This window comes from Sphaeramia orbicularis, chromosome 15 (assembly GCF_902148855.1).
Source record: "Sphaeramia orbicularis chromosome 15, fSphaOr1.1, whole genome shotgun sequence".
Classification (NCBI taxonomy): Eukaryota; Metazoa; Chordata; class Actinopteri; order Kurtiformes; family Apogonidae; genus Sphaeramia; species Sphaeramia orbicularis.
Window position 1 is genome coordinate 28080741 of NC_043971.1, and position 17418 is coordinate 28098158.

Sequence of the window (17418 nt, forward strand, 5' to 3'; positions counted from 1 at the left end):
GACAGTCTTCGAAAGCAGCTCTCTAGACACTACACTGTTCCTCTCCGACATCAAATATTCAACACACACCTTTTCCATTTCTTTCCCCACTGTTAAATCTCTACACCTACACAAGCTTTCTGTTGAATGCTGATAGTGTTTATCTCTAAACAGCAAGTCCCCTGGGGAATTTTAGAACTTCATTCTAATAGATAATGAGAAAGGCACAAAAGAATGGGGAAAAGTAAAACAATTGATACCTTGAGGATTAATAGCAGATTTAACAAAACATAAACACATTTGTTCAAAGTAGGGTTTAGACTTGAAGCGTCTCAATAGAACAAGCATTGTGCTACATGGCAGAATTAGACTCAAATTTACTATTAACACACAACAAATTAGTCCAAATTATTGCTAATGTTACATGTTTTACTTTGTCCAGTATTTTCAGACATAGATATGATCCCAGCATCTACATAATGCACTCTTTGATCACCAATCCACCTTTATGTCCCAATACAAAAACATTACCAGCATCACAAAAAATCAGATTATATCAAAGTTCAGCTCTTTAAAGGGGCCGTATACAAGATTTAAGGGAGTCTTATTGCAGAAATAGACCAAATTACTCATAAGTATGTTGCGTTATGTTTTTTAGTTACCTTTGATTATATCTGAATGGACACATGTTGCACCTAGAGCAGCCCTGAATGGACAAATCCGTCACTGGCTCTACTAAGGGCCTTTTGCTTCTTCGGCCATGGATCTGACCAGAATCTGAATCAGAGTCAGTATTAGCTTTATTCACCAAAACACATACAAGTTGTCTTTGTAGTAAATAATTAATACAAAATGTATTAAAAATGTAATAAATGTCAAACTATGAACAAAAGAACTCCATATACATAAAGACAGGCAGACAATAATATATAATTATACCTGCTTAGAAGCGGAGGATGTGAGAACAGGTACTCAGTTGATTGCAATCTGTATCCTCAAAGCTAGATGCAACTAAATTCATGCACAATGCACCTTTATGTGTTATTGCAAAGGTGTCAGTGAAGCTGCAGATCTCCAACAACTTATAGAGGCCGTTAAAAATGTAAAAGCATGACATCTCATTGTTAGAATAAATGTTCATTCTGTCCATTTTGGGTTTTTTAGTTAAGGGGATGGTAGCTCCACACTCAGACATAAAAAAAGAAGGAAAAGAAAAAGAATAAGATGATGATGAAGAAAATCATTCTGAGCTCCTTCAGAAAAATGGCAGCTAAAGATGGTGGATTCTATAGTAGGATTTTATATTCAGGTGATAACATTGGAAAAAAAAACATAATTAAGAATGTTGTACTACATTTCTACAGTTACATAACATATCTCAAAGCCAACTGCCTACATGTTCCAGTTCTCTTACATAAAAAATTCTCACTCACATCCAAACATCCAAACCAACCATCCACTGAATATCTGTTATTTTTTATTTATTTTTATCATTTTCATCCCTTTTCCTCTGTTCTTCCAACTACACCGCCAGTCTCCAAAACTTACATGTTCCAGTTTGTCCCTCCTACGAAGCCACACACTGGCTGAGTAATCCTGCTGCTGCACTGCTGAAATGATGGAACTGGTAGCAACCCCAGTGGTTTGGATACCGAACCCTAATCCTTGACACTTCAGGTCTTGGCCGCCCATTGGCCCCCGAATCCCTCGCAGCTCCATGTAGCCTGATGATTTGTCTCGTAGCTTTCGCAAAAGAGTCAATAAGTTTGTTGATCTTCTGTCTATACAAAACAATCGTCCTCATTGGAATGCATCATTGAAGGTACGTCTGACTTCTCCTGTGTATAATAAATGCAGCGGAATAACTGTCCAAAAACAGTATAAAGACTATTGTTTTGTTTCTTCAAAACAACTCCCAGTATTATTCCAGCAGAGTACCTTCTGTTATTGTATAAAAAAGATGATCTGCAACATTCAAGTCATTCTTGCATCCTTTTATCAGAGAACTCACCCTCCATGCATGGACATCTCTTAACTGTATCACCATAAATCATTCAGTGTCACTGGTCATCCCTGTCGCCACCACTGTTGCAAAATTCCCACAACCTGAGGAGAATCCTGTTCCACTGTGTGTCTTCAGACAGCTGTAAATTCACACTCTCATGATAAAGCAGAGATGTTCTAGAAAACTCTCCTGTCTGGGCTGAGCTGATATGAGCTGGACTAGGTCTGGGTGAGCACCGACCTGTTCCCCTCAGCTCCCAGCAGACCAGGGAATCCAACGCCTCTGCTCAGGACTTCCACCGATCCAGGCATTCCCAGTGAGAGAGAGAAAACGTGTGAGGGATGAAAGGAGGGAGGTGTGGCAGAGACAGCGAGGAGAGGGGTGGAGAGAGAAGAGGGAGGTAGAGAGCTGTGGCGATGCTGATGCAGCATCACAAAGAAGGAAAAGACCCCATGAAGCAGACACTAGTGGAGCCAGTGACCCTGAACACAATAAAAGAAATAGAGCCACATGTTTACTTCTCTACCAAAGACTCAACATCTCATTATGTTTAATATATTGCACTATACTTTTTTAGTATTTCTACTTTTAGCTTCTTCATTTTTTCACTCTCTCCTCTTTTATACTTTCCTTTTATTTTCCTGTTTTTCCTATTTTACCTGCTGCACCAGACATTGATATTTTAACTCTGTCTGTCTCGCTTCCCTTGCTCAACTTCACTATTGCTCTTCTTTTCAGCAGTGTTGCTCACTCGTCTGTCTCACAGGACAAAGTGCTATCAGTGATTACATATGTGCACCTCTTACTGCACACACACACACACACACCTTGGCACATCACAGCAGAGTGGTGCAGTGAGGCTGCAGTACCTCACTGTCCTACCTTGGTTTGCTCCGTTATGCCAAAGAAGCAACAGAGCTTAAAAAGTTTAATTGGATCATAAATGGCATCCCTACTGCCCTATGGATATACATAAATGCTGTGAATGTATACAGCACACACTCAAACAGACACACACACACACACACACACACATCAACACTGAGACCATTAGTGGCAAACACTCAGTCCACCTTAAGTCTCTGAAATGGAAAGAATCATTTTTAATTGCATGTTCACTGCCATGGAAATGCTTTCAACTCAAAACTCTTAACAATTATCCAAGTTGTTGTAAGGAAAAATAACTTTGGCATATCAGTTTAACTGAAAACATAATACTGACGAAAAACTTATATAACATACAGTATGTAATTCATGTTCCTTCACTTTGAAAATCCATTTAGTTAATGAATTCATGCTACTTGTAAAGTGAGTGTTATTTTTAGTTGGCGCCATCTGTAATGAAAGTGACCTGAATGCAGCTCAACCTCTGTCTGCTACAATTTATTAGCCCAAACAATCACTGTTCCTTTCTGCCTGCCAGAAAGGGACATGACATAAACATACAGTGTTTTATGTTGTTCTTTTCAAGCACATATTCCAAATGTTCGTCCTTAATAAAAACTCAACAAAAAAGTGACAAAGAATGGAAACATCAAGCAGTTAATCCCATATTAACTTTACTTTATGTGCAGTCTTAACTTGCATGTTATATTTGACCTGAATCACTATATTTGACCTTTTTTGCACCATAAAGATCTGGAAAATATCTCCAACCACACACGAAAGGGAAACATTTATGCATTTTGCTGAACATAAAGTGATTTTTAGTTGCATTTCCTGCTCAGAAATGCTGAGTCATATGCATTTGTGAGTAAGTGGACATTCCGTATCTTTTTTTTTTCTTATTTATTTTTTATTCTGAATGGTTCCCCATCACTTTGAGTACTGCTGTATTCCAATCACATTTCCCTGCCCTGTTAGCTGAGTACTATATCAGCCATCAGTGGAAACACTCTCTGAATACTGAACACTGAGGCTAATGAGGGAACTTTATTGAACAGAAGCCAGTTCAACTCAAAAACACACAGCTGCCCTGAAATGCCTTTAGATTTAGACCTGGAAAATACAGCAAGGCATGACGTCAGGCACACTTCAAGGTCTGATGAAAGTGTCTCTTGTATTTTGTCGCATTAAGTGATCTTTGAGCTAAATCTTTCCACAAATTAACATTTACTTATTAAAGTGCACACCACTATACTTTGAGGTAATGCAACACAAGTAAAGCAAACAGTGACCACCTGATCCATACAATGCAATATTTCTAAGGCAGTGCAACCAAGCACGACTCAGAGCCCGAGGCAGAGTCCCAAGGCAGAGTTCAGTACATTATGAACCCGTAATTCAGAGCCTCAGACACAGTTTCTACACACTGATGAAGATGAATTATTTTGCACCAAGGCTTATGTTTTTGCAGACTACTGCCATTTCTTAAAGGACAAGTTTGTACTGGTTTAACCCCGGCTGCTGTTGCATTTAAAGCCACTAAACATTACAAATTAAAATAATAAACCAGGAAATGTCAACTGTGCATGAAAACATCCCACAATCTAGCTAGATAGCTTTTTTTTTTACCTGTTTATTTGAGCTGCTTTTATTTGTATGTTTACTGTATAGTAGATTTTACAGTATATATAATGTACAGACTGGACAGCACTTTTAAATTTCGTTTTACTTGTTACAGTGACTATAAAGATATTCTATTCTATTCTATTCTATTCTATTCTATTCTATTCTATTCTATAGTTATATGTGTAGGATGGGGAGTCACTTCGCTTCTATTACAAAGGATTGTTATTACCCAAATAAGTTTAAATATAAGTAGTATGTAAACCTTATATATGTACAATTGTCTGAAAAAATATGGGCACACATTGAAAAACAGCATAATTTAGTGACTTTTCAATTGAAAATAAACACACAGTCTACAGTTTCTGTAGAAAACAAAATAAAGGACAATATTGCCCCAACATTAATGCTTACAATTTTTTACTTCATAATTGAACTAAATGTAAATAATAACAATTATCTAAGTTGCATACATTCCAGCTAAATTAAAAAAAAAAAAAGCATTCTGGCACTACCATGTATACTGTATATGTATGTTTTACTCATAATTTCCACTTCAGACTACTGTGTGCACCCTCTGCTCAGACTGTTTGTTATCCTCAGTAGCATCTATATCTTTATAATAAGGGTACAAGGCAGATTTGCTTGCGATACTTAATTAATGCAGGACTCATGATGACTAAATGCTTGAATTTTTGCAAGAAATAATGAATTCCATTTGCTCAATAGAAATTATGATCAAATCATTGCTTTTTTTACTTCAGAGAAACTTGATCATCAGTTAAGGAATTCACACTCATCTCAGAAATTCATTGATATGTGACTAAATTAGCTGGTTTCTCCTTTCAGCTCCATAGGTTTGATCAGCATCTTCACGCTAACTACAATTATTCTAATATTGTAGAATTCAGATTAAGCTTCTTTTTTCTTAAATCAGACTGGTCATCTGAGGTATATAAATATTTATATCAGTGTTTGTCTCAGATGACCTTTATGGCACTGTCTGCACCAAAAGTCCAAAAGGGGTAATAATACATTAAATATGCTGCTACCTCAGCTTGGAAACAATGACAAAATGACCTTAACGGGGTTCTGTCTAGTATTGATCTTCCAAACTGTTGACAGCAGGGAGAAGTCACGTACCAGGATACTCTCAGGACTCTTAGACACCACCAACAGATCAATGCTATGTATTCACAGATTGTATCACTCACTTAATGTAACTGTAAAGCTCAGTGTTTACATCCATCAAACTTTTTTTTTTTTTATCAGTCCACCCTTTGGAGGAAGACAAAATTTACAATAAATCAACAATCCAATACATTGACATAACTTAAAAGCTCTTTATTCTAACCACTTTAATGGTAATTTTGGGTCAGTTTTAATATCTGAAAGTTCAAATGTATATACAAATAGCCCTTTTATGGAGCTAAGCTCATTAGAAACTGGAATCAGTAATGTCTCACCATTGTATATTGCACTTATACAGGGTGTATCAGAAAAAAGAAGACTCAGAAAAAACAACATAAAACCAAAATGCAGAGACATTTTGAAAATCTGGTCATATGTGTTTATTGACCATGTAATTCTCTTTTGATTGACACCAGTGTCCTTGGTCACTTTTCTTGCTTCAGTGAACAACGCTAATTTGAATTGTGCAAAATAAAAGTCTTTTGCTCATGGAAGTGTAAAGATTAATGTGAGATCTGTCGGCATGGATGACAAGTTCCATTGGTTTTTTACTTGCACGCATTAAACAGGACAAAAATAATTACATGTTAACCCCCTACCATCGATACAAACTGCATTTTACACTAGTTATTTACATGTATTTATAGGATTAGTGGATCAACAGGTATTACACAGTTTAGATCAATAGATTCTTTTGGTCACTGGTGGATCTTTGGGTCTTTATGAGTTAATAACCTTCATATGTTTTCATAACACGCACAGAGCTAAAATGAATTTGTGCAATCCAATCATTAAAATTTTGTGGCATATCAGTTGGAGTATGAAATAATTGTGAATGTGTGAAATAATAATCACACAAAGCCATAGTGACCTCATTATTACATCATTATAAGCAAGTGGAATTTATGCTACTTCGTGTTTTTTATTAACACATAAAATCACCATGAGTCATGCATTAGATAAGCTTTATGTAGTTGTATGATCTGTACCAATATTATAGTGTTACCCTGCAAATATTTAAATATTAGGATTATTGTTTGTTGTACATGTTTTGTTTTTTTTCCTCCCTGTATCCATTTGAACAACTTAATATCAAGCATGTTTTATAACGCAATTAAAACAAACTCTTATTGACTAATATATGCAGTTTCATAGTACAAAGCTATTGAAGTCAGAGTTATTTATTGTTGTTGGCACTGATTTTATTTTTACATCTCTGATTATTCAAGCAGTTTGCACCTTATGCTGCAGCAGATTACACCTTCATCACTTGCTGACAGAACTCTATTATCTCTCTTTGACATTCATATTGGTATAAATATGCATTAGTTCATAACACATCGCAGTAATGATTGCAGTATATGCCTCTATGACCTTTACTTTACAGTGGCATCCAAAGATTAGTCAGCCAGTGAGCCTTTGCCAAAATCAATACCACCTTAAAATGATCAACAGCAGTGAAGATCAGAGATGCCTTACCTCCATCCTTACATCCAGCTCTTAACTCCTGCAGTCCACAAAAGAGTACAAATGCTCCATCAAATGCAAAAAAAAAATATGCAGACCAGCTTTAACGGGCTTTTAAACATTGTGGACTACATCAGGTCTGGTGTTAACCTAAATGAGGAAAGGTTAATGTTCTGCCAAATGAGAGGATTAAATACTTTCAAGCACTGTGGAGTAGGAAATTACATGCAACAGAGGAAAAAACACTAAGAAAAAATCAGCTATGTTGCAAAAAGCTGAATGTTTTAACATGAATCTAAACCCCAAACATTGGCTTGCTGCTCTGTTTGTCGTATAAATCTTTCTATCCTTTCCTATTTCTCCAGATGGCAGTCACTAATAGCTCACCATCCATCTTCATCTCCTCCATCTCCTGTGATTTCAAGCTCTGTGGTTCACTCGTTCACATGAAAATCACACTTATAGCCTAACACGCACACTGACGAAAAGTGGTTGTTTTGACACTTTGGCCCAGGGCTGAACATTTTGTCATTTCAGCTCTATAAAAATATGCTGTCACTTCTCTAGGGGGGGGGGGGGTGTCCTTACTTAACTCCTGATAAATGTTCTCTATTTAAACAGCAGTCGAACAGCTCCACTTAATGAGACTCTCAGAACTTTCATGACACTGTGCAACTTCACTTCTAATTACTTTCTCTCTCTCTTTTTTTATTCCTTTGTCTTCATCTCATCATCTGTGCTGTCTCATGTCCCAGCACCAATAAATGAAGAGCACAGACTGCACAGTTTGTACAGAAGAAACCAAAGTTAATAAGACACATTCTCAGCTCCCTCTGACTCAGCAAACAGGCAGAAAAGACATGTAAGTACAAATAGATTAGGTGGGTGCTATAATATTTCTGATGGATTGGGTGCCATTCTCACGGAATTGCTTAACAGAGCTACATTTTAAAGTCAATTTTCAGAACAACACCTGAAGTAAACAATGTAGGACTCACAAGTATAAGTATGATGAGGAGATAGAGGGATCATAATGGCTATTTTTATTTAGAAGTCTGGTTAAAAAGATACACATTTCAATATTAGCGTGGTGTGTGTGTGTGTGTGTGTGTGCGTGTGTGTGTGTGTGTGTGTGTGTGCGCGTGTGTGTGTTGTCCTAAAATTTCTTACAAAACCTAGACTTTTTCTGATTACTTAAACACTAACACTGATTATTGAGGCATTACATCTGAAACTATTGGCGTTTATAGCCGGTGCTTTTAACGAAAATGAATGAATGAAAGTTCCTTGCACTGCACTCAACACATGTCCTCTGAAATTGTAAACACCAGCCTCTAGGCATGTGGATGAAATCTTACGACCAGAGTCACAAAGAACGTAAAATTTAACAAAAAAAAAAAAACAAAAAAAAAACCTTGACCTTTTTTTTTTAATTGATTCAGTCTCATTGGTAAAAAATAGACAATCATATTTTTATGTTTTCAAATTTGGATGTGTAATGTTTTATTGCATGTATGACAAAAGCTAAAATATTTTTTATTCATGCTGCTAGTATGCAGTTGTGTGTATGAATGAATGAATGAATGAATGAAGTTTTATTATTGTGTCCTGCATAAGAATATGCCCAACTCTTACATGTGTATGTTTTTCTTTTTCCACTCAACAAACACTGCATGCAACAATATACAAAATATTAAAAAATAACAAAAAGACAGCAAAATTATTGGAAGGGGATTTAATGACTCGACAATTCTTTTTGTAAATTATTATTATTATTATTATTATTTTTGAGTTTATTAAAGATAGTTTATTAAAATAAATATTGAATTCACAGTTGAAATTTTTAAAGTGAGGAACTTTTTCAAGAATTTGGGTTTTTGAATTAAAATAAGACGGTTGATTATAAACGATTTGTTAGAATCTGTGCTCAAACGTCCAATTAGATTCTTATTTGTCAATTCAATTATGCTGATTAATTTGGAAGAGACGCAATTTATAACCTCCTGAGACCCAGGAATTTTTTTTTTTTTTTACAATAAACAATTGTCTTGATTGGAAACTGAATAATGCAACAGTTGTTTTCAGATACATTTTTAAATTACTTTTATTTATTTATTTAATGGAATATTCTTGGAAATGGACAGGATTTTTTAAAAGTAAAACTGTCAAACTTTTGACCCCTACATAAATGCATTGCTAGATCACATGAGGATAAATTGGGCCCAAAACAAAAGCGAGTAAGCCACAGAACGCCAGCCAATCAGAGCGCAACGTCACACGACGCCAGCCAACGAGAGCGCAGCGTTGTCAATAACACATTTATGACACGTTTATAACACGTTGACGCGTCACACGACGCCAGCCAACGAGAGCGCAGCGTTGTCAATAACACATTTATGACACGTTTATAACACGTTGACGCGTCACACGACGCCAGCCAACGAGAGCGCAGCGTTGTCAATAACACATTTATGACACGTTTATAACACGTTGACGCGTCACATGACGCCAGCCAACGAGAGCGCAGCGTTGTCAATAACACATTTATGACACGTTTATAACACGTTGACGCGTCACACGACGCCAGCCAACGAGAGCGCAGCGTTGTCAATAACACATTTATGACACGTTTATAACACGTTGACGCGTCACACGACGCCAGCCAACGAGAGCGCAGCGTTGTCAATAACACATTTATGACACGTTTATAACACGTTGACGCGTCACACGACGCCAGCCAACGAGAGCGCAGCGTTGTCAATAACACATTTATGACACGTTTATAACACGTTGACGCGTCACACGACGCCAGCCAACGAGAGCGCAGCGTTGTCAATAACACATTTATGACACGTTTATAACACGTTGACGCGTCACACGACGCCAGCCAACGAGAGCGCAGCGTTGTCAATAACACATTTATGACACGTTTATAACACGTTGACGCGTCACACGACGCCAGCCAACGAGAGCGCAGCGTTGTCAATAACACATTTATGACACGTTTATAACACGTTGACGCGTCACACGACGCCAGCCAACGAGAGCGCAGCGTTGTCAATAACACATTTATGACACGTTTATAACACGTTGACGCGTCACACGACGCCAGCCAACGAGAGCGCAGCGTTGTCAATAACACATTTATGACACGTTTATAACACGTTGACGCGTCACACGACGCCAGCCAACGAGAGCGCAGCGTTGTCAATAACACATTTATGACACGTTTATAACACGTTGACGCGTCACACGACGCCAGCCAACGAGAGCGCAGCGTTGTCAATAACACATTTATGACACGTTTATAACACGTTGACGCGTCACACGACGCCAGCCAACGAGAGCGCAGCGTTGTCAATAACACATTTATGACACGTTTATAACACGTTGACGCGTCACACGACGCCAGCCAACGAGAGCGCAGCGTTGTCAATAACACATTTATGACACGTTTATAACACGTTGACGCGTCACACGACGCCAGCCAACGAGAGCGCAGCGTTGTCAATAACACATTTATGACACGTTTATAACACGTTGACGCGTCACACGACGCCAGCCAACGAGAGCGCAGCGTTGTCAATAACACATTTATGACACGTTTATAACACGTTGACGCGTCACACGACGCCAGCCAACGAGAGCGCAGCGTTGTCAATAACACATTTATGACACGTTTATAACACGTTGACGCGTCACACGACGCCAGCCAACGAGAGCGCAGCGTTGTCAATAACACATTTATGACACGTTTATAACACGTTGACGCGTCACACGACGCCAGCCAACGAGAGCGCAGCGTTGTCAATAACACATTTATGACACGTTTATAACACGTTGACGCGTCACACGACGCCAGCCAACGAGAGAGCGCAGCGTGTCAATAACACATTTATGACACGTTATAACACGTTGACGCGTCACCGACGCCAGCCAACGAGAGCGCAGCGTTGTCAATAACACATTATGACACGTTTATAACACGTTGACGCGTCACACGACGCCAGCCAACGAGAGCGCAGCGTTGTCAATAACACATTTATGACACGTTTATAACACGTGACGCGTCACACGACGCCAGCCAACGAGAGCGCAGCGTTGTCAATAACACATTTATGACACGTTTATAACACGTTGACGCGTCACACGACGCCAGCCAACGAGAGCGCAGCGTTGTCAATAACACATTTATGACACGTTTATAACACGTTGGACGCGTCACACGACGCCAGCCAACCGAGAGCGCAGCGTTGTCAATAACACAATTTATGACACGTTTATAACACGTTGACGCGTCACACGACGCCAGCCAACGACTGATGAGCGCAGCGTTGTCAATAACACATTTATGACACGTTTATAACACGTTGACGCGTCACACGACGCCAGCCAACGAGAGCGCAGCGTTGTCAATAACACATTTATGACACGTTTATAACACGTTGACGCGTCACACGACGCCAGCCAACGAGAGCGCAGCGTTGTCAATAACACATTTATGACACGTTTATAACACGTTGACGCGTCACACGACGCCAGCCAACGAGAGCGCAGCGTTGTCAATAACACATTTATGACACGTTTATAACACGTTGACGCGTCACACGACGCCAGCCAACGAGAGCGCAGCGTTGTCAATAACACATTTATGACACGTTTATAACACGTTGACGCGTCACACGACGCCAGCCAACGAGAGCGCAGCGTCACAGAACGCCAGCCAATCAGAGCGCAGCGTCACAGAACGCCAGCCAATCAGAGCGCAGCGTCATATTCCCCGTTTCCAGTACGTGGTATCGGCTTCATTCGACTCGGCTCGGCCTTTTTTGCGTTTCCACTACGAAAAAGGACCTGCAATCTGGTACCCGGTACTACTTTTTTGGCATGACCTCCGCCGAGGTTCCAGGACCGGGGACCAGATACTAAACCGTGACGTGTAAACACTGCAGACCACTGATTGGTCAGAGAGTCGTCTCTCTTTGCCCCCGCCGTTTTACAAAAAACAGATGCGGAAGTGGACAGTAAATGTAGCGGTACATTAATCCACATGATAACAGCCCAAAACTACACCATGGTCGGTCGAGGAGATTCAGTGTTTGGTGACTGACGTAAAAATTCAGACGAGACAACACGCAACGAGCGACTTTATCAGCAACTCTCTGAGCAGACAACACGGAAGTAACGCGCCGCATCCAGGTACTGTAAAGTGGGTAGTATCCTGTAATGGAAACGCTCTCCAGGAATGCCGAGCCGAGCTGGTTCCACGTAATAATAGAATGCCACCCAATGAGAGCACAGGGTCACACAACCTGAGAGCCTGATCCTTAGTTTTTCTCTTTCCTGTTGTGCTGTTACACAGTTATAACAAACATTTTTTGTAATAAATAACTTATATATACAAATGCAGTGTAGGACAACATCACTTTCATCCAAATACATGCAGTACGTTAGTAGATGTTCTCATCCGATCTTTGTCCGGTTGGTGGTGGTAATGAGTCAGAACGATAACTCCTTAACCTCCAATAACCCGCGAAGAAACAGAGGACGCCGTGGCAGCAAAACAGGCAGTAGAAGAAGAGGAAGTAACCGCAGTAAAGCCATGGCAAATGACAAGGTCGGTGTCTCAACTTTTACAAGTTTAAAGTTAAGTATTTTAAATCACTATATATGAACGTTCTTCAGAGTGTCATATATTGTATCAGCACCGTGTTAGCAGCTGAACGGGGGCTTTAAAACAGGTTTTATAATAGCGTAATTAGATGTAAGTTAGCCTAGCTTGTTACATTTTCAGCAAAGTTACCTAAACTGATCTAACACGAATAAAACTACATTTAACTTCAGAATAAGTGGATGAAGATTTGCAGAACAGCCCTTATATACATGGCAGACCTATCCGATGGCGCAAAGCTAACTAATACTATACGTCTAGCTTGGTTTATCGAGGTAAAGTATGTTCAGACATTTAATTGTCGCTATTAACAGTTTCTCCACGTCTTGGATTATTTCGTAGCACGACACATCCATCTCAATGTCCTCCACTTAAAAGATATATATTGTTATAATCCTCAAGTTCATTCAAACTATGGATCATATGAGACCCACGTTAGCCATTAAATTTAGTAATGATTAATCTGCCAAAGCCAAATTATCGATCGAAAATATATTAATTACCAAATAAAGTCCACGTCACGTCCTTTGAGCAGCAAGTTAAAACCCAAAAATTAAAATCTACGATAATGGACATAGAAGAGCTTCCATTGTCGCATTTTTAAAGTCAGAAACAGCAAATGCTTTCATTTTTTGCTTCAAGATTAAAATAGCTTTTATTATATTCTAATAGACTGGTTTACTCCTTCCATCGTGACATTTGTTTATCTTTGTGGACATGCATATGTAGAATCCCCTCAATCAGCTTAAAGATCTGGTGGATCTGAAAGACCAGCTGGAGGACATCCAGAGACGCATGGAGGACGAGATACAAGCCGGGGTTCCTCCAGTAAGATACACACATTTGTACCTTAACTTTTTTCTGAATTATCTGTTGGCAAGCATGTTGATATGTAAATATATAATCTGCTGGTTGGGTGCTTAGACCCTTAAACACACAAGTTTATGCACTGTTCTTAGACAGACATGCTTTCCTCTACTTTCATTTCAGGGGGGCAGTCTGCTGGCCTCTCCTTTCCTGAAAGGGTTTCTGGCAGGGTACATTGTTGCTCGGCTACGCTCTTCAGCCTTGATGGGTGTTGCAGTAGGAACATGTACAGGAATCTATGCTGCACAGAATTACAGAGTTCCCAACATTGAAACTACCATCAAAGACTACATGAGCAGCCTGAGAGGAGGACGCAAATAACTGGAGAAATGAGAAGACAAGAAAGGAGGAGGGAAGAAGAGGGGCAGTTGGAACCAAACGATGCATGTGGGAACAGAATGTTAGAAATTCTAATGCCATCATACACAAGGAGGAGAAAATCTGAGAACTCTGTGGTGGGCTAACTTAAAAGCTAGATAAATTGGTACAAATTAAACAGACTAGAAATGCTACATGTAATTGGGAAAAACATATCTAATAAATGATCAATTTAGATAAACTTAGATAAACGAAAAAGCTTCAGACCTCTTACCTTTTCCTGCCTTAAGCTTTTTTTTTCTGTAAATTTATTGATACATGTTAGATCAGAAAAATATCCATATGTATAATTAATCTTCTGTTTTTCTCCTCCCTTCCAAAAGAATTTTAATTTCTCTTTTTTGGGGGAGTGTTTTTGTAACACTTCCTGCAAATGTCATGTTTCCAGCTTTATCTACTTTGCACTTGGTTGCTCATGGGTAATGGAGCCAAAAAGGTCAAAAATCACACACTGTGTTTCTCCGTAAAACTTGACAGACCATTTATGTTCATTTCAGTTCTTATATTATTTTCAAGTTTTAGACTAGCATTTGTGGTGTGTTGTGTGTTTTTCATACACATATGGTTTTAGGTCAGTGCTTCACTTTGTGAAATTTTTAAAAAATCAGTGATGTTGTAAAGATGGATATACTCCAAAAACAAGCAACAATCCTGTGCTGTCTTTGACTATTTAAAGTACATCACAGGAGTTAAACTCTGTGTAGATGAATGAAAATGTAAGCCAAAGTGAAAGCTTGCTTAAAAATATTAAAATTGCACTTAAAATTTTAGTAAAACAGGGATGTGTGCCTACTCTGGTTGGGACTTGATATTATCATCTCATACCATCTGTGCAATAGCTGTCTCTGATAGGAACTGGCTGTTTACATAAAATGCTGGAAACTAGTTGATCTGTAGCACTTTGAGGTGTTGTATACATTTGAAGATGTTTATTATCTTACAGAAAACCATTTTGTTAAATTTGTATTAGCTTTTTTGTCTCAGAAATCTGTCATTTAGTGCCATACCAATATCTGTACTAAAAGTACTGTCATCATATGTTCCTTTGTACTTAAACACTACACCAAATCCAGGTTAAATACAGTTTTGGGACACTGAGGTCCCTAATTCTCTCAGAAATCCTAAATAACAGTTGTTTACTGTGTTCAGGAGCAGTGTTTTCCTCAAAAAAATTGGTGAAAAGCAGGTATATATGAAACAGAAAAAAATATTTTAAATGGAAACAAGTGGAAAAACTGAACTGGAAGTATTTACTGCAATAGAAGCATTTTTTTTAAAACCTTGATTATTGTTGTCATGTGCAGTAAGTAATTGCAAGTTAATGCGCAGCTGGACAAATGGAACATTAAACACCATAAAAATGACACGCTTTGAAACTTCTAATTCACTTAAAGCTATGTTTTAGATCAGACAGGTTTTTTTTCTCCAGAAAAATGTGCTGTATCTTTAGCAACTTCAACCTGGTGATAACTTCTGCCACTTTGTCATTCATTCTGTATCTTTTATATAGCATGCTGTAAGTGATATTTTGATTCTGTGGTTTGTTTGCATGTTTTTTTTGTTTTGTGTTTTTTTTAAATTCGTTAAAGCTTTTATTGAAACTGAATAATATCCCATTATTTTAACATCAGTTTGTACTCGTGACTTTAAATGCAGCTTCACTGGTTGAAACCTCTTTGTGGTACTGTAAATGAAAACCATTGAAATTGTCTTTTAAAAAAGTTTATTTCTGTTATTAAAATAAAATGGGAGAAAAGAATAGTCTCACAAGTCCTGGTGTACTTTAATAAAGCTATTCTTCACTTACAGAAATCTATGATTTGTTGAGATTTATTCAAGGTGGCAGTGAACACATCTTAGTTTGACATGCATCTTGTTTCTATGTGTATTCTTAAAACAAATGATTCTGTACTCTCATTAATAATATGCCTCATTTCTTTTACTGCTCATTGCAAAGTTTCAAACAGCTAAATATTGTTTTATATAATCAAAACTAGTCCACACAGTAAAACCACCAAAACATCTAAATATGAAGCTGAAGCTACTCTTCATCTTATACAAGCCTGTGTAAGAAAAAAAACAACTGATATTAGATTTACTGAATTATGATAACCCACAAACATTATAGTAAGAACGAAAATGATTATAATAAGGTAATTATGATTTATAGAGAACCCCATAGGTTTATGCAGATCTTGAAGCATGATGGTGGTTGTAAATAGAATAAGTGATAAAATGCCTGGATTTCTGCCATTGGCCTCCGTGGAGAATCACATCCACTGTATTGATCAAAAACAGAAAACACGTGATGAAGAGTTTCAGTAGAATTAGAAACTGAATTCTATTACAAATGGATCTCATTGAAAGTGATTAAATATTCTAATATTTGATATGAATATAAAGTGAGATTGAGAAAAACACTGTGTGCACTCACTGGAGTGTTAGGCATCAGCATCGGTCAGCGGCTGGAACTGGACCATGCCACCTATCAGAAAAAAAAAGTTTGTTGGGTACAGTGCAGTGAGAACATTTGGATTCTTTCACTTTTTCAGGCTTTATCCAGACAGAGCTCGAACTTTAATTCATGTACAGTGGGACATTTCAATTAAAAGTAAAATTAGTTCATTACATTAAAAACTGATACTGGTTATAAAGTACATACAGTCACAGAAAAAATTATTAGAACATCAAAAGTCATCAAAAACAATGGTGCAATCAAGTACTAACTCCTGTGTGTATCATGTGACTAAAACTGACAGAAAAGAAAACATGGAATGCCTAAAAGCGCTGTTTTTGTCAGTACAATGCAATAGCTATTGTTGTAAGAACTTAAGTGATTTTGGTTATTATCAAGAAAACATGGAAAATGGCTAGACATCAGCTCTGAAATTAAACTCTTATCAGCTATTTTTGTTGTTATCATTATATTTGTCCAAACAAATGTACCTTTAGTTGTACCAGGCATTAAAATGAACAAGAAATTGAAGAAAACAAGGGTGGTCTAATAATTTTTTTCCACAACTGTATGTTGACTTTATATCGCCTATAAACAATAGATGAAATGTTTACTTAGCAGTATGTACAGTAAAGGGAAGCTCAATGTGTGTTGGGTGTAAAAAATATGTTCAGTGAACGGTAATAAAATGAAACAACGAATGACATGCAAAGAGAAATGAAGAAACAGAGTTAGGGCCACAGAGCTGTTTTAAATCACTGAATGAATAAATTACATGCAAAGTATGCAAAGAACAATTTTACTTCATAAATAATAAATACTGGTTACAAAATGCAAATAATGAGGCAAGTATGTCATTCTGGACAAAGGCAGTGGTTAATAATTCTAATTCTCCTC

The 17418-nt window shown here is 37.9% G+C and overlaps 2 protein-coding genes across 2 annotated transcripts in view; one reads left to right on the forward strand and one right to left on the reverse strand.

Moving 5' to 3' along the window:
• Window positions 1-1795, reverse strand: part of LOC115434484 (inactive phospholipase D5) — an 89747-nt gene extending 87952 nt beyond the window's left edge. The window contains exon 1 of the mRNA XM_030156454.1: window positions 1528-1795. Coding sequence (XP_030012314.1) covers window positions 1528-1698 — 171 coding nt within the window. The 5' untranslated portion in view covers window positions 1699-1795. The remainder of the gene's footprint in view (window positions 1-1527) is intronic.
• A 10882-nt stretch (window positions 1796-12677) lies between these two features.
• LOC115434249 (SLC35A4 upstream open reading frame protein-like) lies at window positions 12678-15430 on the forward strand. Its single transcript, XM_030156091.1, has 3 exons — window positions 12678-12767; window positions 13551-13649; window positions 13812-15430. Exons 1-3 carry the CDS (start codon window positions 12753-12755, stop codon window positions 14007-14009), a joined length of 312 nt encoding a protein of 103 aa, XP_030011951.1. The 5' UTR covers window positions 12678-12752; the 3' UTR covers window positions 14010-15430.
• The last annotated feature ends 1988 nt before the right edge of the window (window positions 15431-17418 follow it).

Excerpts from the sequence above, each read along its gene's own strand:
- LOC115434249 (XM_030156091.1), top strand. Across the intron at positions 13,650-13,811 it reads TACAAGCCGGGGTTCCTCCA|GGGGGCAGTCTGCTGGCCTC; the intron begins GTAAGATACACA and ends CTTTCATTTCAG.